General features: G+C 41.2%; 3 protein-coding genes across 4 annotated transcripts in view; 2 read left to right on the forward strand and 1 right to left on the reverse strand.

The window, feature by feature from the left end:
• The window catches only part of LOC111068754, a 135,414-nt gene that overhangs the window by 47,696 nt on the left and 67,308 nt on the right, over positions 1-20,410 (forward strand). The window lies entirely within an intron of this gene.
• On the reverse strand, positions 3,951-4,382 carry LOC111068758. Its single transcript, XM_022358464.2, has 2 exons — positions 4,371-4,382; positions 3,951-4,304 (listed from the first exon to the last, which is right to left on the reverse strand). Exons 1-2 carry the CDS (start codon positions 4,380-4,382, stop codon positions 3,975-3,977), a joined length of 342 nt encoding a protein of 113 aa, XP_022214156.2. The 3' UTR covers positions 3,951-3,974.
• LOC111068759 lies at positions 5,033-5,444 on the forward strand. The gene is made up of 2 exons (XM_022358465.2): positions 5,033-5,044; positions 5,111-5,444. Exons 1-2 carry the CDS (start codon positions 5,033-5,035, stop codon positions 5,441-5,443), a joined length of 345 nt encoding a protein of 114 aa, XP_022214157.2. The 3' UTR covers position 5,444.

Below are 20,410 nucleotides of genomic sequence, written 5' to 3' on the forward strand. Positions count from 1 at the left end.
GTTCCATTTTCAAAAAAAGAAATACAAAAAAAAACTGATCGAAGCAATCAAGCCCCAGAGCCAGTAAAAGGAAAGGCAGGCAGTGCCCGGGAAGATTGAGATGATCTCAGTAGTTGAAAAGAAACAACAAAATTTGTCAGCTGCCGGACAATGTCGCCGGACCATAACGAGATGTAAGAGACGAGATGGAGTTCCCAGAAGCCAACAGATCCAGATCCCCCAAGGTGCTGGCTGCAATCTCCTTTTTTAATTGTACACCGAAACCCCCCCCCCCAAGCAGAGCTTAAAGCTAAGGCAATGGGAATGAGACAATGAATGGTGAAGAAACTTGAGTTATGTTTGGATTTGTAGGGGATTATAGACGGGGACGGGCAAGTAATTTGTGTAGGGCTCTGCAGATATATTTATTTCAAAGTTAGGGAAACTCTGAAAGAAAGTGAACAAAAAATACTTCTCCTTCCTCAAGTGTGTCCTTTCTTCGCAATGGCCACAAAGGGGTTAACTTTGAGTTGGGGGCAGCTGCAACAATGGGTTAAGTTTGTGAGTTAAGCACTGGCTGGTTCGCCTGTTCTGCTGCTGCAAGTGAGGCGTAAACAATCATGTTGCATGTCGCATTGCCACCGAACGAAAGGATGTCTTTGTTTTGAACCAACTAAATGGTCCAAAAATGGTCAAGACAAGACAACTGCAAACCAATGGAAAAGCCTTAAAGATAAGCAGGGGAAGCACGGGAGAGAAGAAGAAAAGCCCCACAGCAGAAAAAGTGAAGGTGGCGCAATTTAGGCTTTTTGGCTTTGGCTTTTGTCTGGAAGATTAACTAAGACCCAAGACCAAGGCCCAGAGACAGTTACGACCATAATCGCAATGACAATTTACTGTGGCCATATTGCGGGAGTGAACGGACGGACAGACAGACAGACGGACAGTCGAGGAAATGCTCCACTTTATGGCAGTCATAATTTCCATGCTTTGCAATTCGATTCGATTTTGAGGCGATTCGATTGGGTTTTTAGGATTTTTGCCTCCTCGTTGTCCGATTCTATCCGCGCGTCCGAGTCCAAGTCCGAGAGTTGTGTCCATTGTGTTTTTTGTTTGTTGCAGAGGCAATCTCTCCCTCGACCATCGAACAGATTTGCATAACAATTGGTGGCTGCATGGCTATAACCTTTCGCCCAATAAGTTAGCCAAAAGACTGGACCTGGGGTACCATATGGTCTCTGGTCTGGTCTGGTCGCCCAGCAGTTCAGTTGTTAAATGCCGCTAAATGTTGAATGCTGGACTGCTGGTTGCTGCTTGCTGCTTGCTGGTTGGCAGTGGTCGCGCTGGGCGGCAATAAAACATTTACCGAATTAGTTGGAGTGTAAAATCCACTTGAAATTCAGTTACGATTGCAGGAGACTGCCTGCCGTTTCGTTTCGTTTAGTTTAGTTTCTTCGTTTCAGTTATAGTTCAACTTTCGCGTTAAATGAACCTTTAAATAAACTTTCCATTTTATATATTTGCCATCATTCAACGAGGCTACGGCATTTTCCAAAGGTAGCATCGATTGCACTTTTCCAAGGAAACTGCAGTTCGATTGAAAATTTAATTGAATGAGAAACGTTTTGGCTGAGCTTTTGAATGAAAAAGCTACTGAAACAGGCGTGGAAAATGTCTATAAATATGCGTAGAAAACTGTTTTAGAAACTAACTAATCCGAAGGTCTTTTTAGAATACTTCTTGGAATTAAAATTAAAGTTAAATTAAATACAAAAATTTAAGCTCTATATTGAGTAGAATTTGCCATTGGTCACAGTCAAATAATTTATGGTATTTTTTTTTGTAGAGTTGAAATGTGTTTATCGAGCTATAGAAATATCAATGTCACAACTCTCGGACTTCTATTGCAACCAAAATGGAACTCTCAATCCAATATTTGACAACCTCTCCATCATAGACAGTACAAACAAAGCCACTGGCACTTCAATCTTACATGTTAAATCCTTACTTCCAGCCGACACTTCTAGCAAATCACAAAATCCGCCTTTAATCTGCTCATATCTCGTCTCTCTCGAACAATCGAATCTCCAAAAAAAAAACCTTTCTCCTACTCTTTCGATCGATTCACGCCCAAAAAACCATAAGAGAATTGAGGAGAAAAGAAAGAGCGATAGAGGAGGGAAGGAGGTAGGGGCCTCTCTACTCTCAAGTTCAATTGAGTTTCACTTTTTGTTCACTCTTCTCCGATGATTATAAAATGTTCGTGATTTAAATTAACAATTAAAGCGGATAATTAACAAAATGAAAACAAAGGCAACGAAAAGGCAACACCCCCTAAAACGAAAAAGAAAAAAAAACAAAAAAAGAAAAAACAGAAAACCGAAAGCCAAACGAAAAAAAAATATTATTATAGGCCATAGAGTGGATGTAATTTATCACAAAAAAAAAAAACAGAAAAACAGACAAATCTGTTGTCAGAGTCTCTGTTAGAGTCTCGGATGAAGTCATTACCACAGACCAATTCCACATGGAAACCTCAACAAAGGAGACTCAGACCCCTTGCATGATGTGGAAGCGGATCAAATGATTTCGTCATTAAACAGACAAACGGAATTACACACCTTTCTGACAACCTATCTCTGTCTCTTTCTCTTAATAGAGCAATAAAATTGCCGAAACTTTTAATCGAGAGATCTCTCGAAAATTTATATAGAAATAATAGTTGAGGAAAAGCATGGAAATGAAACCGAATTCAAAGCTAAAAACCAAATAAAATGTAGATGAAAAACCTTCAGTAGAAGAAATCGATTTAACAATAAATCTTTTTGGCAATAGGAAAAAAAAAAACAGAAACAAAAACCCAAAGGCAACCAAAATCACACCACAAAAATGAAGTTTTACTTTCGAACACAATTTATTTTGATTTCAAAGTATTTTTCTTTGAGTCGTTTTTCTAGCCGCAGCCCCAGAGCCGCAGAGCTCCAGACCCGAATAAAAAAACAATGAAAAATTCATGTACAAACCATTCATTCAGGTTCAATCATTAACACCAGTAGATCGAACGGGGCGCGAACGCTACTGAATCGGTGAATCGTTGAATCGCTGAAACGGGGGAAAAGGGAAAGGCATACAAGGCTTTTGAGCCAAGAGTCGAGGAGTCGGTTTTGAAGGCTTTGTCGCCACTTTAATTGGCTCAAATTAAAGACGATCCAGCGGGGAGAATGAACATCGTGATGATGATGCCAGTTGGCAGAGGCAGTGGGGCTGAGGCGTAACTTTATTTCGCTGATTAATGAAGAAATTTCCTAGCCCGCCGTCACAGTATTCGTCTTCTCCCCATATTTTGTATTTTGCCACCTTGTTAGCGGCACCACACTACTCATTTATGTGTGACTTTTTGTTTTGTTTTGCTGTTGTTTTTGTTGCAAATAACAAAATGACTTTGTGGCAAATTAAATTTAACAAAATGTCCCATAAAATGATGCGAGAGATGATGGAAACTTCGCATGCACTTTTGACATTCGCGGGTTATTAAATGTGTGAAAAAAACTATGGAGGAGATTGTATATTTGGAAAGTGATTTTCCCTCATTTCAATTTGATTTTGAATCCTACAAAAAAGAGAAGATTTTGCAGAGGATTTCATTAGCTTTATTTCAGATGAGAACTTTATTCGAAGTTCAGAGAAAGGGGCTAAAAAAATTAAATGCAAAGGAATTTACATGTATGTTATGTGTGAAGAATATTTTCAGGCAAACGAAAATCTCAAATAGAAATTAATGGCTTATGGGGAGGAAAACTTCAAGAGATTCACTTGAAGAGTGTAATAGGTGATTAGTGGAATCTTTACAGCTTTGAAGATTTTTTCTTTAGCTAAGAAATTAGTTTCTGTAGCTTTCAGATGCAGATCTTTGAGAAGATGCACAAAAAATAAAGCAGTTTCTTGGTTTTATGTTAATTGTAGATCATTTATTCATTTCAAATCGAAAGTACTTTTTAACGGTGGTAGATCTGATGGCCATAAGCAGGGACTCCATAGGAAGGCACTCCATGGGAATGAGCATACGATGGAGCATAGACTGAGGCCTGATGGACCACTGGGGAGTAGGACTTCAGCACAGGAACATGCTGCACCACGGACACATGCTTCACGACTGGGACATGCTGCACGACTGGGACATGGCTGATGACAGGCACTTGCTTGACGACGGGCACCACCTTAACCACAGGTGCAACAGCCACTCCGTAGTGGGAGTGGGCGGGTTCCAGATATCCCGGAGAAGGAGCTGCCGAAGCAATGGCTACCAGAGCAAAGATGAGAGCACACTGACAGCAGGAGAGGAATCAAATGTTAATCGATAAACCAAAGGATTGCTCCTCTAAGATACTTACAATGCGGAACATGTTGACGAATTGGTTATGGAATTTTAAGTTCTTGTAACTTGTGTGGAAGTCGAATAACTGTTGATGTTTGACCATCAGTTTAGAGTCTTTATATAGTAGAAATATCGCTTGAACAAAATAATCATAGGCGCCACGCGACAAACAAGTTTGTCCAATCACAAAAGTGTTTAAATCTGTTGTTTCCTTCCGTTTCGTTGAGCTTTGATCTGTTTTCCCCCTCCCCAAAGGTGATCTTCAACATACACTTTCCTTTGTCATGCCATTTAGGCATAATCCCCTTCCAATATCACGTCCCAATTGTCTGTGTGCGGAGTCTTTCAATAGTTATGGAAAAGGTATTGTCATTTTATAGATCGTCGGCTGTTCGAAGACGATGCTGGCCATCGAGAACCAAGGCCATGAAGACGATGGGGCGCCTACAATTTGTGAATACACCTTCAGATTGATCGACAGATAAATCTATTCGCACAATTAAACTACAGAATTAAGATACAAAATACAATTAAACTGGTTTGTGCGTGCAGCCAGAAGTCATATTTCTGGCCATATATAATCTTCGACTTGTGGCTAAATCAACAACAGTCATCAGACCTCTACAGAAGTAACAGCAGCTCCTCCGATCTTGAATTTTAAATTCCCACATCTTCAACATGTTCCGCATTGTAAGTATCTTAAGGGAGCAATCCTTTGGTTTATCGACTAACATTTGATTCCTCTCCTGCTGTCAGTGTGCTCTCATCTTTGCTCTGGTGGCCATTGCTTCGGCAGCTCCTTCTCCGGGATATCTGGAACCCTCCCACTCCCACTACGGAGTGGCTGTTGCACCTGTGGTTAAGGTGGTGCCCGCCGTCGTTAAGCAAGTGCCTGTCATCAGCCATGTCCCAGTCGTGCAGCATGATCCAGTCGTGAAGCATGTGTCCGTGGTGCAGCATGTTCCTGTGCTGAAGTCCTACTCCCCAGTGGTCCATCAGGCCTCAGTCTATGCTCCATCGTATGCTCATTCCCATGGAGTGCCTTCCTATGGAGTCCCTGCTTATGGCCATCAGATCTACCACCGTTAAAAAGTACTTTCGATTCGAAATGAATAAATGATCTACAATTAACATAAAACCAAGAAACTGCTTTATTTTTTGTGCATCTCCTCAAAGATCTGCATCTGAAAGCTACAGAAATTAATTTCTTAGCTAAAGAAAAAATCTTCAAAGCTGTAAAGATTCCACTAATCACCTATTACACTCTTCAAGGGAATCTCTTGAAGTTTACCTCCCCATAAGCCATTAATTTCTATTTGAGATTTTCGTTTGCCTGAAAATATTCTTCACACATAACATAAATGCAAAAATATCTGGCACACAAATGTGTTTTCTTGTAGCTCTAGCTCTTTGCTTTTGGGGAATGATAAAAGCCAAATGTGCCTGGCCGCTCCAGGCACCCAGCGGATGGAAAGATACATAAAACGTCAAAGATACAGATGCAACTGTTGGAAGAGGCATGGAATGGCATTTGGCAAAATCTGTTCAGAAAATGGACGCTTTGCAAGTGATTGAAAGTGATTAATGAGGGGAAGCAAAATACATACACATATTCAAAAGGAAGGAGTACGTTGAGTGCACTCTATGTGGCGTATCTATAAGATACATTTTAAACGGTAGTTAAAAATCTTCTGACCAACACGCAAAGAAGGAAAAAGAGTCGGAATCTCTGGCAAAGTGAAATGTCTGCCGTTGGCATTGAAAACAAAAAAAAAAACTATAAAATGAAAATCTCTTTTGCGCCCCCCTGCCTACCCTCTGCTGCAATTTCCCAACGTTTTGCCCCCCTGGATTTTCACTGGCTGCTGTTGCTGCTGCTGCTGCTGACCCACATTTTGGCAGACAGAAAAATTTATTTGCCTTGGCTTTGGGCTCTAAAGAATTGTTAACAACAATTTAGTAGCTCTTCCACATCCACACTCTCTTCTCTCTCTCTGTCTCTCTCGTCTGCTAAGTGTATTTTATTGTTTGCCAATTGCTGTTTCTGTTGCTGTTGCTGTTGTTGTCTTGTTAACGCTTTTTATAGCCCGCTTTTTGCTTTTCGGCCAACTCTATTTGTCGAGAGTCTTTCTCTCTGGCTATAGGCTATAGGCTACAGGCTGCTGCTGCTGCTGCTGCCTCTGTGTCTGTGTCTCTCTATGCAGATGTATCTTTCAGATACATTCATTAACTTGTTTGCAGTTACAGTTGCAATGTGCCCCTCCCCTCCTCCAATCTCTTCTGCTCCCCCCACCACGCCTCCTTCTCTTGCTAGGTGATTTATGCTTTGTCCAGCTTTTGTTTGTTGTATATTTAGACATTTCCTATATGTTGTCACCTCAATTTTTCTTTGCTTTTTGTTTTTCTTTTTCTCTCTTATTTTTTTTCACTTTATGTTGCTTTTTCTAATTTTTTTGTACGCTTTTTTGTAATGCCCCGTGCACTTGCTCAACTTTTCTGTGGATTGTGTTTGATATACCCTGTGCATTAGAGGGAATTATGATTGGGAGATGATGTTTGTTGCATTGAGATGGCTGCACATTTGATCTGATGGCAATGAGTGACGTGCTATATTCTTTAGTTCTTAGTTAGGTAGAAAGACAAGTCGTTGAGTAAAACGTTATAGAGTGCACTTAAATATGATTTTTAGAATATAGAACAAATTTATCAATGATACAGTATCATATAGGAACCATCTGCTGTAATTCTCTTTGTGGGTAAAACTTTAAACTAGCTTTAGCTTCAGCAGTTTCTTTCTTTCAGCAGTTAATTTTCTCTTAGTTGAAATTTTTCCCTTTAATAAGACATGCGCGGTCTTTCAGCAGCACCCCTCGGCTGCGACCTTCGCCTAGGTGTCTGATTGTCCCGCACTGAATCTCCTAGGGTATCCATTGCTTCGGCTAGCAATTATATTTTTCCTTCTGTTCATTTTTTTGGGTTAATTAAAAAACACAGAGGCAATTGTGCAGTTATGACTGGAGACTGGAGAGTGGACGCGGAAGAGAGTGTGGGGGGGGGCAAGCATTTTGAATGTGTGAACATGGAAGATAAACCCACTCTTCCACTCACTCACTTCCCTGCTTCCCTGCCCCTCCCATTCTCTGTGAACACCGAACATCATTTCGTTATGAACTATGAATATGCATTGGCGCTTGATGAGGATGGCTATGGCTCCAAAGAAGAAGTGGAAGGCGTGTCCCAGCAATTAGTTTGAAGCCCAGGCCCTTCGATGATGCCTGCAGGGGCATTTTGGCACGTTGTCAGAATGGACAGAGACGTAGAGAGAGAGAGAGAGAGAGAGAGAGGGAGAGGGAGAGGGAGTGGGCGGAGAAGTGGAACTTCTATCAGGGTATGGCATGGCAAAGGTGGAAAACTTGTTTTCTCCACACCCCAATGAGGGAAAACAGGGCCCTCTAACTTGGACATGGAAGAAGCTACGTGACTAGCGAAGATCCTTTTGCCATCTATTGGAACTTTCGGCTCTCTCTCTCTGATCAGCTTTTCTCTTCTTTAGTCTCTCTCTCTCTCTCTCTGATCAGCTTTTCTCTTCTTTAGTCTCTCTCTCTCTCTCTCTCTCTCTCTCTCTCTGTGGTGCTCGTGTTTTGTTTTAACAATCTAGAATATGTGTATTGGCCAAGTTTAGAGACGGCTGCCGCCACTCCATTTGGTTCTTTGTCATCCATCTGCCTGTTGCGGCTTACAAATAAGGGAAAAACTAGTCAGCCTCTGCCACAGCACCACAGCACCACAGTTTACCCCTCCCTCCCCCGAACACTGGCTTCTTGGAAAATGCAGAGGCCAACGAAAAGAATCTCTTCTATTTCCCTGGGAAATATCTGTGGCATTTGAGAGTGCGCTGAAGATTCTTCCTGCTCTCGTTTCCATCGGAGAGTCGTTGTATCTTTTTATGGCACTTTGTGATCTACTTTGTGGAGCCTCACTTTTCGAGGAGGAGACGTCTCTAGTCTCGGTGTCTTTTGAGGCACGCGTGCTAAGACCATGCCACACCACACCACACCACAAATCGATGCAGGAAATCCGATTTGTGGTAAAAGTTTTTTCTCTTTCTTTGTGGCACTCCACTCCACAGCACTCCCCCTCTCTCTTATTCTCTCTACTGCTTTTCCTCATTTAACTTTTGCTTTACTTTAGTAAGCTGTCGTTTAAAGTTGTTTGAACTAAGCGGAAAAATATGTGCAAAACGCTTCGCTTGTGTGGCTTCTAGGAAATCAAAGACCTCCATTGTAGGAAGTGGCAGGCAGCAGGCAGCAGCAGCAGCAGTGGCGAGGCTCCTCTGTGGCTAGGGCCACAAGGGTTGCCGTTGGGGTTAATCGTTGCTAAATGCCACATGAGAGGTCAGTGGCTTACCATGGGACTATAGACTGGGGATATTTGAGATGGTTTGGCCTAAGAACTAATGGAGTGATGAGAAATGTTGTTGCGGTGCGAAAATTAATGGACAAAAGTTTACAGACAAAGGAGAGAAATGCCAGTATAAGTTTTCTAAAAAATACCCTAGAATGATTAATTCCAGTGCAAGGCGAGAGAGTTTAAATATGAATAATAAAATAAATCTTTGAGGAAAAAAAAAGAAAATTCTTTAAGCACTTTTACTTGAATTATTTATCTTAATTATCTTCAAGTTATTCTATTTTTCTGATCAATGGATATTTCTTTCTATCAACAATGAGATCTTTTTGGAGATCATTCATCAGTAGGATGTTTAAACTCGGTTCTCTTTTCTCCTATATATGTATATCTCTCTTCTGCTCTGTATAAGTTCTGTCATCTCTCCTGTAGATTTGTCTTCCTTCTCATGCTCTTTTTTCTCTTTTGCAGATTTCTCAACCATCATCTTAGGCTTTCATTTATCCCATAGATCATTGTACATCCCCTCTTTCTCCTTTCGAACTGCAATCATCATTAAAGCCAAAAGCCAAAAGAGCCTCCTCCTTCGACAATCTGATCGATTTATGCAAATGATACTCTAATCTTTGGGGCCTGCTTTCCTCCACTTTCCTCTAATCTGTGGGGCCAGCATTTCTCCACTTTCCCATCAAAGAATAAATATCCATTCGTCATTATGGCAAACAAAGATCTTAGAGAGGATTCCTCTTTCGCTCATCGATCGATGGATCGTTCGTTCGTTTGAGCGTCTAATGATGTTTACCCTCATTTATCCTGACTCCTGCCGCTGTGATGCCTCTCAGAGGCAAGTTCAAGCGATCTATGATTCTTGTGCCTCACCTCGAAAGACTTCTTGTGATGCCTCCTCACACTCTACACTGCAAACTCCACACTGAACGGGGCAGAGTGGGTGGCGGGATCCTCCGTTATGTGGAGAGGCCTACAGCTGCAAGAAATTGCGGCTTCAACACTCGACTCAACGTGGCTTAATGTAAAGTGCCGCTAAAGTGTACGCGTGGGTGGGCCTCACAGACGACTCTCCTGCACTGCACTCCACTCCACTCCACTCCACTCCAGACTTTGCGCTTCATTAACACCAAAAAGACTTTTGCTTGACTTTGGGGATCTCTTTCTACTTCTTTTCTTTTCTTATTTTTTGTGAACGATTAATCTTAAACCAGAAGGAGCGCCGCCACAGAGAGAGAGAGAGATATCTCTCTGCAATAATCCGCGTTTTGTGTCTGCAATTTGCGCGCATTTTGCTTTGCATTATACCAAAAAAAAAAAAGAAATAAATAGAAAATAAAAAAAAAAGGAAAAAAGGAAAAAAGGAAAAGATTCTGGTCACAAAAGGCACAACTCATTTGCCGCTTTTCACACCCTTGAAGTGAAGTTTTCTCTCACTTTTCTCTCGGAGGAGGAGAGCCCCGTGTACCCAGCCGCGTGCTCATAAATCATTCAAGCAGTCGGTGGGGGCCTCCCCAGTGGGCGTCGTCCAACGTCCATTAGAAGTGTGCGAAGGCGCAATCGCTGTGGCAGTTGCAAATGCAGCTGTTGGCCCCAAAGTGCGCGCCATCAGCTGCAAAAGTAGAAAAAGAATTGAACGAAATCACAGGGAGTGCAATTCGAAGGATTGTAAAGAGTAGTTTTCAAAGACTATATATTGTTCAAGAGATTGTAGAGCACTGGGTCAAGTCAGTCACTCAATCAGTCAGTCACTCACTCAATCCATTCAGTCGATCATTCATTCTGTGTGCCATTCAGTGAAGTGTGAAATTCTATGGAAATTACTTTATTGTTCGCTGATTGAAATCAATTTGGCGTGCGAAAAGCATTTTAAAACCACAAAGATTGAGATCTCTAGCTATAGATATGCATATCGCTCTCTCTCTCTCTTTCTATCTCCAGATAGCTCCATAGACTTCTCTCTATGCCTCTCCACTGCATATCTAAACAGATATCTTGAATCTTGCTAATCATTCTGGTTCAAAAGTTCATTAGACTGTGGGATTATATGGCTGCGAATACGGAGGGTGGGGGCTTGGGAGTCGAGCCATTTTTGTGTGATTAAGATTGTGTAATCGAATCGAATGGAATCGCTGGGGCGGAGTCTGGGCTTGCATATCGCAGCAGAAGGTGAATGGGGATCAGTGGAGATTTTTGGCCAAACTTTTGATTATGGTCCACAGCCAATGAAGTGCCAATGAATGTTGCCTGCGGTTGGGAAATCTTTACGATTGGAATGGAAGCTAAGAGTGGCTCTTGAGATCTTTAGGATATTGGGCTAGGAATTCCTCTTAGTAATGCTGGAAGGTCTTAAAATTCGCTTGCGATGATAGGGTCAGGTATGTCCGTTATTCCATGTGGTTTCCTGTGAAGATTTATTGCTGGAAAGTTAAGGAATGCAGTGAAAGGAGCATGAATATCTGCCTGAAAAAGTGTGACCCTGTTTTCACACCGTTTTTATTTCTTTAGAGTGACCATGCTATTCTAAGATACATTCTTCCCAGATCATTCCTTCATTTCATTAGTTTTGGGTTAGGGTTAGCAAATGATTCGTCACAGATTTATTACCGCCTTTCCCACTCGTCTTTTACGAGTATTACTTCTATTTCAACTTTATTTTTATGGATGCAACACACACACACACACACTCTGCTCCACATTATGCAACACACTCGGAACGCAGAAAGCGTTGCCAATTATCAAATTACAATCGCTCTGGCCCCTCTGGCAACCACACTCTTCAGTGCACTATACTGCACTGCTCTCTCTCTCTCTCCTCCGTTCACCTTTCTGTGGGCCCAATCGATCAGCCAATGGGCAATAACTCTCCAGCCAACGCAACTGCGGCTGCACTTCGATTATTACTTTTATTGCCACAGCAGCAGCAGCAGCAGCCACTCGTTGCATGCCATTCCGCCTCTTTGGTGTTTACAGAAGTCCGTCCCATGGTCGATGACGATGATTCCCCCTTTCTATATTCTTTCCTTCAATTTTTGTTCTGCTGCTGTGAAGTTGTGAACACGCAGAGCACAAATGAACGAGAGAACGATGGAAAAATGCTCGCGAAAATGTGGAAAATTGTTTGGCCCGGCCACAAAAATTATGCCTCGAAATGGAAAATGGGAAAACGCATTTTCTGTTATCATTTGCCGCACATCTTGCCGAAAGAACATGAAAGTTGCTGCCTGTCTGTCTGTCTTAAACATTGCTTTAAAATATTTACTCTATCATTTGTGAAGAGAGTTTTGGCATTTAGAGACGGTTTTGCTTCGTACTGAGAGTGAGGATTATATAAGACCATCGACTAATGAACGTTCTAAAATTGACTACGCTATGTGGGGATGAATTTTCTATTTTTATCGATAGAAATTGAATTGCAATCGAATTTTATTCTTCGTTCTTTCAATAAAATAATAAGTTTAGTTTATTTATATTTTTTTTTTTTCAAAAATGCTCCTATTATTTATCGAGTGCTTACAGATTATTCATAGATAATTTACTGATTATTTGCAGATGAATCTAAAAATAATCAATTATTTTCTCTATTATTTATTCTCTAATCTCTCAAAATCATAAATTTCTTTCACTATAATTTCTGTTTTTATTGCTTCTGTTACTATTACTCTTCATTCAAGAGTATCTATCTCTTCGCCATGGGTTAAATACTGTTATATCCTTGTTTTCTTACCTATGTTTTCATTTTCCGAATGGCAGGCAGGCAGGCAGGCCAGGCAGGCAGGCGTGCAGAGGCCGTTCAGGCAATTCACTTTTCCGTTTATCATGAGTGGAAATTTAAGTTATAGAAAGAAGAAAGCCATCTGCAAGAATTGTAAAAGTGGCTCAGAAACAATCCTCGTTTGCTGCCTCGCAGCCGCCTTTGGAAAGTGATTGCAATCATGGTCACAAAAAAAATAAATAAATAAATAAAAATAAAAAGAAAAATATACGAAGAAGAAAAAATTCAACATTCAGCGGGGAGATTCAGCTTCAGCGTTTCGTGGGGTTCATAAAAATCGGGCATAAAAATCTTGACAATTAGACATCAAACTGGGTGGCAGTTTTCAATGGAAGTTTCCTGTGCCACAGGAGAAGGAGATACAAGATACATGGGACTCTGTGGAGTAAAGATACTTCTCTGTGTAGTAGTTACCCCACTTGAATGTATCTCTGGGATGAGTGGGTGAGTGGGTAAGTGGGTGGAGAAAGCAACTGTTTTGCGGGAGACAAAAGAGCAGCCACAAAACTGTAAATGCTGCCATCAATTAGACTTCCATCTCAATGGTTCAATGGTGCGGAGGTTGCAACTTGCAAGCGGAACGAAACGGAACGGTTGCACGGTAGAAAAGAGACGAAGAGACCGGTGACCGGAGACCAGAGACCTTGCGCTTCAAACTTCAATTAAATGCTGAAAATCGTGCATAGACAATATTTATCAATCACCATTATTCTAACTGTATCTTGTCGCTCTCTGGCCACAAGACGAACGACAACGAAATGGAATGAGAAGAGGAGAGAGGATAAGGTAGCAGAGCAGAGCGGAGACTTTGTTATGTATTTAAAAAGGAAGCTAAAGAATTGGTCACGGGGGGAATGGCAGCTTAGAAGAAGAACAACCCTAAGGAATACTAGCTTAAAAGAGGTATCTGTAAATTGGTTGGTACTATAATTTCTAGATAATTATTTGTTCTTGAACAGAAGAATAAACATTAAAATTTAAAGTGTAATATCCCTGAAACTGAAATGAAATGTTATGATTCCATTCCATTGCTTGCATTCTTCGCTTTATGCTCTGAATAATCCTGCATTTAAACATTATTCGTGCGTGTCACGCACTCATCTCTAGCACGCCCATTCGTTGCTACTGGCACCCCTTGCTTCATTCCGCTGCCGCCTCAACGCTGCCACGCTCATAACGAACGCAAAGTTCACGCTGTAGTTCAGTAGAACAGACGGCGAATGTCAGGAGCAGAGGCTACGGCAGGGGTCTATAAATGGCGGATGGAGAGGTGGGTCTCCGGTTGGAGGAAGGAGTGCTGCTGGAGGGTTAGAAGAGCATCCGAAGAGGTAAACGGTGGCTGCCACTGCTACTGCCACTCTGGGTCTCCCGGTGCATGCAACAATGAACTCTCGCAACTTTTTAACTGTTTTCATCGTCGTCGGAACCATGGTCGTCGTCTGTTTTGCGATTTGTGAAAGCTTCTGGTTCTCTACTTCTGTTTCTGTTACTGCTGCTGCTGCTGCCTTTGGAAAATGGAAAATGAGTTTGCGTTTGCGTTTGGCTTCGTCTTCGGTTTTGTGGTCGTCACGGCTCAGTGGCTGGTTGGCCGGGCCAACAGAAGAACAGCAGTTCAGGCCGCAGCAGTAGCAGCAGCAGCAGCAAAAACAATGCATAAATTGTGCGCAAGAGGCGACATTTTGGCTAGACCAAAAATCAAGAGAAAACTAGTTCAAACGATCATGGAGACAGATGCAGTGCAAAAGAGAGAAGGAGGCAGGGAGAAAGATTCACAGAGATCAAGATGTGGAGAACGGGGAGAGGCAGCGTAAAAGATATGCAAATTTTATGATAAATTCTCGTATCTACATTCTCCTCAAACACCCAAAACACCTCTCCCCTTCCCCTTCCTCTCTGTCGCTGTCTTTCTACACGCAATACGAATTCACTAATTAAATCTGGAATCTAATCTGCTAAATCTGCGACTCAATGATGATGCATTTTGGCCATGTTCCCATGTCAAATGTTGGTCTAATGAATGGCTCGAATGACCCAAATAGATATAGATATCCATCTTTAAGATGCGCTTCTAACATCCGGAATGTATAAGCCCCCCTCTTAAAGCGTTTCCTTCTCTATATGCCTGCCCCCCTCTCTATAGAGTTGTCTTCTCTATCATTTTTCGCTCGACTTCAAAAAGAGTTCAACTAATTTATGTTGTTTCCTTTTCTGTTTATTTTCAGGTAAGCAAATTGTTCCAAATGCAGCTTTTACCCACAGCTGATGATCGCAGCTCTTATAAGAGTGTGGCACGGGGCTATACGAGTATGTTATATATATATTTTATGCCACCACGTAAGTAGCACGGCCATAAATCAGGCAACATCTGGAGACGCCAGTCCAGGGCATGGGCTTTGGCTGTGGCGGAGGCCTGCGACCGTTGGAGAGAGGTCTGCCCATAAACCGAGCCTTGATGATGTCAATATTTTTATTATGCAAAACCCTTCAGCTCTACATCCGACGTTGTGATGTTGGACAGCATGTTTGAGAGAAAAAGGTGATGGAAAGAAGAAACTATCGAAAGTGAGAGGAAAGGGAATGTTGTAAGGCCTTTCTTCCGCTTATGGATTCTCTTTGATGTGGCTTGTAGGTTCTTCCAAAGAATATAGTATATCGATATAGTAGAAATAGAAAATATACAAGAGCAGGGATCCAAAGAAGTCTTCAATCCATACTCTAAAGATTCGTTCATGCATCTATCCTTTATTAGTTTTCATTTCTCCAGGATCATAGATCATCTCTCTTCTGGATGATTCTTACTCATTCTGTCGTATTCCATCGATTACCTTCGATAGTTTTAATGTTGTATCGTTGCCATCGATACAATTCGACCTTAAATCGCTTTGCTCTCTTAAATTCCTTTACTTCTCTGCCTCTCTCTCTCTCTCTGTAATTGATCGATCTTCGGAGATCTTTGGGCAATTTGCTTCGAGTCTTAGCGCACCTTTGACAAATGGCCGTAAAATGCATCAACATTTTATTGAGATTTCCCTTTTTCATGTGATAATCATTCATTGTGTTTTGTTTTTTGCGCTATAAAACTTTTGTGGGTTCGAAATGAATTTTACGCATTTTAAAAGGTAGTTTTTCGAAGGCAACGACTGAGAGATGAGACCGACCGACCGTCAGGAAATGTTTTTGTGCAATGTTTTACAGGGCATTATAAATAATTGGTCTTGTTATGAAATTAACATAAATTTTGATTACGGTTTGGTTTCGGTTATGGGCTTGGGTTTCGGGCTATCAAGGGAGATTCTTCTTTCGAGAAGGCCCCCGCGCGAGTATCCATCATTTGTCAAATCAAATTATATTCCATTTTTCGTGTATTTTTCTGGTCGTTTTTTTCGCATTTTTTGTGTGCTGTCACCGCCCGCGGCTGCTACAAAATTTGTTGGCCCTTCTCCATGAGGTCTGTGTCTTTTCTTTTTGTGGCTTATAATTGAGGGAAATTAATCAGAGGCTGGTCTGTATATCTATACATATATACTTATATATATAACTATTTGTTGCATAAGTTTATGGTTTTTTTTTGCCATGTGTGTAGTTGATTATTTTGTTATGATAATAGACGAGTTGATAGCTTGAAGATCATTAGTAAATTTGAGGGAATTAAAGAGAAGAGTTCAAGGTGTGGCAGCGGTGGGATTCCGATGGGTTTTCTTTTGTTCGGCCATCCATTGTGGAAAGGTATTTGAACTAGAGTTCAGTTTTGAACCCTCTTTTATCTTACAGTATGACTTCATAGACATCCTAATTGGTGTAAATATTCCTCAATTGTCAGGTTTCATACTTTTATTATCATTTTTCATTCTTCGTTCTTTTATTTTCATGTTACAAAGTATCTTTTTTCCTGTCTCGAACATTCTAATTGCCTTTCACACCTTGAAAAAGTCAAAGACCTTTGACGCCCGGTCCTGGGAATGCACCGCGGCATTCGATATTCGTAATATTTTTTTTCTGTTGCTTTTCCATTTTCCTGTTTTGCTAATTTGCGAAATTCTTTCCATGCCAACGTTTGGGGTGCTGGTGGGGCGGCACCCACATGCACGGCTACAGATACAGATAAAATGTTGTGGCATATTATCGAAGCTACTTCCTGAATGTGTGTTTGCACAGAGGAGCAGGGGGAGGAGGTACCCCACCCCTCAGGGTCCCATAAATACCCCAAAGTGCAGGCGAATGTCACGCAAACCCTGCCATAAAATGTGCGGGATACATCGGAACTCTAATGAAAACCCTGCAGAATGTTGTGATACATCGAGCCACATGTTGAGATACAAAAGTGTATAGATACACACTGTGTTGCAGCAATATGTTGTGCCACAAACTGCATGAAGCAAAGCGGTCGCCACGGCGAATTGAACTTACGGCGAATGTATCTTGCGGCCTCTATGGGTTTCGCTCTTTTTCTATCTCGGCTATGCTCTTTTTCTCTCTCGCTCTCTGCTGCAGACATTTGCCAGCAACATGTGGAAGGTTTAAGGCAACATTTAAGCAGAATTGGCTACAATTTGAGTACCCTAAAGAAATATAAAATTAAATTGATCCAAAAAGATCGTCCCTACAAAAAAGTCATTGATAAATTGGGCGCTTCAATGCCATTTATTGAAACGAATCATGAAAACAGAATTCTTTCCTAAATTAGTGCATAAAGGGTATTGAAATTTCCAAACACAACAATAGGTGGCACGTGCAACCGGTTCTGCCAGCAGCATGAGTACAGACTACCAGCAACATATGAGAAGAACTGCGCAACATTTGCTACCCCTGAAAAGGCGATTCGTGACGTTTGTAAACAAAAGTCGCCGGCCCAACGTATATATTGTCGATCCGAATAGCCGAGAGAGGTCTGAAACACGCGAGCGCTCACTTGGATCCGACGGATACACGGAACGCGCTGCCACCTTCATTTCTCGCACATGAGATCCAACGAGGAAAAAAAAACGCGCGCGCGTAACTCGTCTTTTTCGGGAAGATATTTCTAAATGAATTTTTTCACACGAGTCTATCCCAATATTTTCAATTAGACAAAAGTGCCAAAATGTGACAAAGTGAAATAGTAAATAATATTGCAAGAAGACGTGTATTTTTGTATGCATTTACCGGCATTTAACGATCGCTTTGCTGAATTTCCATCAACCCAATATAAATGATATTTACTTTAATATTTTTGAATGCTTGAAAAGTGCAGCTTGTGGCTGAAAATATTCTCTGTTTAAACTTTACACAGATACGCACTCATACATTGAGATATACAAACAAAAAACATTTCATATACAACAACAACAGCAACAACAACAAAAAGAAGATATATCACAATATACCGCCGCCTGCATTTTTGTACAGCGTTCCGTCCATTCTCTCGCCCTCTTCGCGCGTTTCGTATTCGTTTTGTTTCGTTTGTGTTTGTTCATTCGGTGCGGTTCTGTGTGTGTGAGTGTGTGTGCAAAAGTATCTGTGTTGCGCAGCTGTAACTGTGTGCGGGCACTAGAGTATCTGTGTGTGCATGTTGTGTGCGCAAAACACTCGGACCTAAAAGGTAAACTACCTACTTTGCCTGCTTTGTGTCGTCTGCCCCGAAGCAGCCGCAAAAGTGTACGAAAAATATACCAACAAACAAAACAAAAAAAAGCAACAAAATCAAGAAGAGAAGAGCGTGCAAAGGAACGAACGAACGAGCTATAGCGAGCGAGAGATCCTGAGAGACGACATATGGAAGATATTATACAAACACATTACTGAAATCAAAGCAGCATCATCTTCATCTCCATCTCATTCCTCTGCTTCAGTGTGTGTCGCGTTCTGTGCCCTGATTTACGGCCTCTTGTGGCACTTCCTCTTTTATCGCGGCATCTGCTTTGTGCCCTGTGCCTGTGCCAGCGCCTGCATATTCTTCAACTTCGTCTCCTTCTTCAACTTGTGGATACTTCTTCGATTACTCAACACGAATTGGATTTAACAAAAGCAGCAGCAGCAGCTACAGATACAGATACTTTGTGGTATGTCTTCATTCTGGCATCAACTCTTTTTCTTTTCATTTCTTTCCACCACGTTTTTCCCATGTTTTATTATTACTTATTCTTTGGGGCATTTAGCAGTTTTTTTTATTTCAAGCATAATAAATTAAGAATAAAATATGTGAGGCACTCGCACACAGTTTTCTTAGTCTCTCAGTTCTCTAGGGTTATAGTTTTGCTTTTGCTTTTTCGCTAATGACTGCCTTTCGTATCGTCTTGTCTCGAATCGTGAGTGTTGTTTTTCTTGCTATTTTCTCTCTGGTTTTTTACATTTTTCTATATATAAAAACCATCATGTGCGAGCAAAATTTAATTATAAAAGTGACAAAAAGCGAAAAACACCAACACAAAGATACATATGTACAGATATACGTATCTAGAAGATACATATTTGTGAGTGTCTGTGGCCGCTAGCCGGCAATTTAGGCAACATTTTTGCTGACGATCAAAAAAAGTAGAGGAAATAAATAAAAGAAAAAAAGACCCAGAGGCCAATTTATGGGTTTTTATTTGAGTATATTCTTGGCGGGGTATTCTTGTGGTTCTTCTCTTCGAGGAAGTGTCTAATTAAAGTGTAGAATGTGGAATATTAATGGGGGGAATATGGAATATTATTATACAGAAATGTGGGTTATGGGATGAGGAAAGAAAAACAGGAAGGATGCTCTCAACGAAGATTTGTTGATTTGTCCATTTGTTCTCCCATCGTAAACATAAAAGAAAGTTATCCAAAATAAAGCTCTTCCAATATTATTTTGCTTGGAAAAAGTCTGCCATTTGTTCTCGTAAATCAAAACCCTTAAAAAATACAATAGCTTAATTAAAGCTATCCTGATTTTTATACGCCATATGCTGGGCATTGATTCCTACTGTAATTCGATAAACGCTTTGGTAATTTAGCAATTTTTCAGCATAAAGGATATCCTATCCCCCAGCTTAACCCTTAACCAAGAGCTTAACCCAACAATTGCCACAGGCCGCAGCAGCAACCCCAAAAAGGGAAAAAGGCAATCCCGACAATTGTGTGTATATAATTTTTACGAGTACAAACCAACAAAATAAACTTTACTTCCCCATTGCCACGGAAACATCTGTGGTTTTTCGTCTCGTTTGAGGTTGAGGTTGAGCCGCTGTGCAACAGAAATTTGCAACATCCTGTTGCACAAAACATCCCAGAAAGTGTGGCAGAGAGAGAGAGAGAGAAAGAGGAAAGGACTCTTCCTGACAGAACGAATGACAGTTTATAGTCGTATGCTAGTAAAACTACGAGCAAAATGTTCCCCTTCTCTTGTAGGAATGGAAAGGTTTTTGCAGCTGCCTCGAATTGATGCTTTTGGTTCGGTTCGGTTCTGTTCATGATGATGATGATGATGGTTCTGTTGCGTGTTTGGTTGGGACTTGTCGGAGGGTTGAATTGGATGTCCATCCAAATCCGTTGTTGGTATTGGCACAACAATAACCGAACCGAAAGCAATTTAATTTGATGGCTCAAACCTGCCTGAATAGTGGAGGAGGTGTTCGATATATTGGTGGTTGATTCAGGGAAGATTGGAGTAGTGGGGGAGTGTGTGGGAGTGGGTATATCTTTCAACAGCTATTTCCTATTGATTATTTTATTACCACTCTTCACCACACACACACTCCATGACACTCCATCCACTTTTGTCTAGAATACTATGGCACTTTCTTCACCCTCCTTTCCTGAAGAATACTCTGGCAGCTACACTCCACCCTCTATGCCTTATACCACCTATCCTTCCTTTACTGTTGGATTTTCCTTAATTTAATTTTTTTCCTGGCGATTCTCCATTA

This window comes from Drosophila obscura, unplaced genomic scaffold (assembly GCF_018151105.1).
Source record: "Drosophila obscura isolate BZ-5 IFL unplaced genomic scaffold, ASM1815110v1 contig_30, whole genome shotgun sequence".
NCBI classification, from domain to species: domain Eukaryota; kingdom Metazoa; phylum Arthropoda; class Insecta; order Diptera; family Drosophilidae; genus Drosophila; species Drosophila obscura.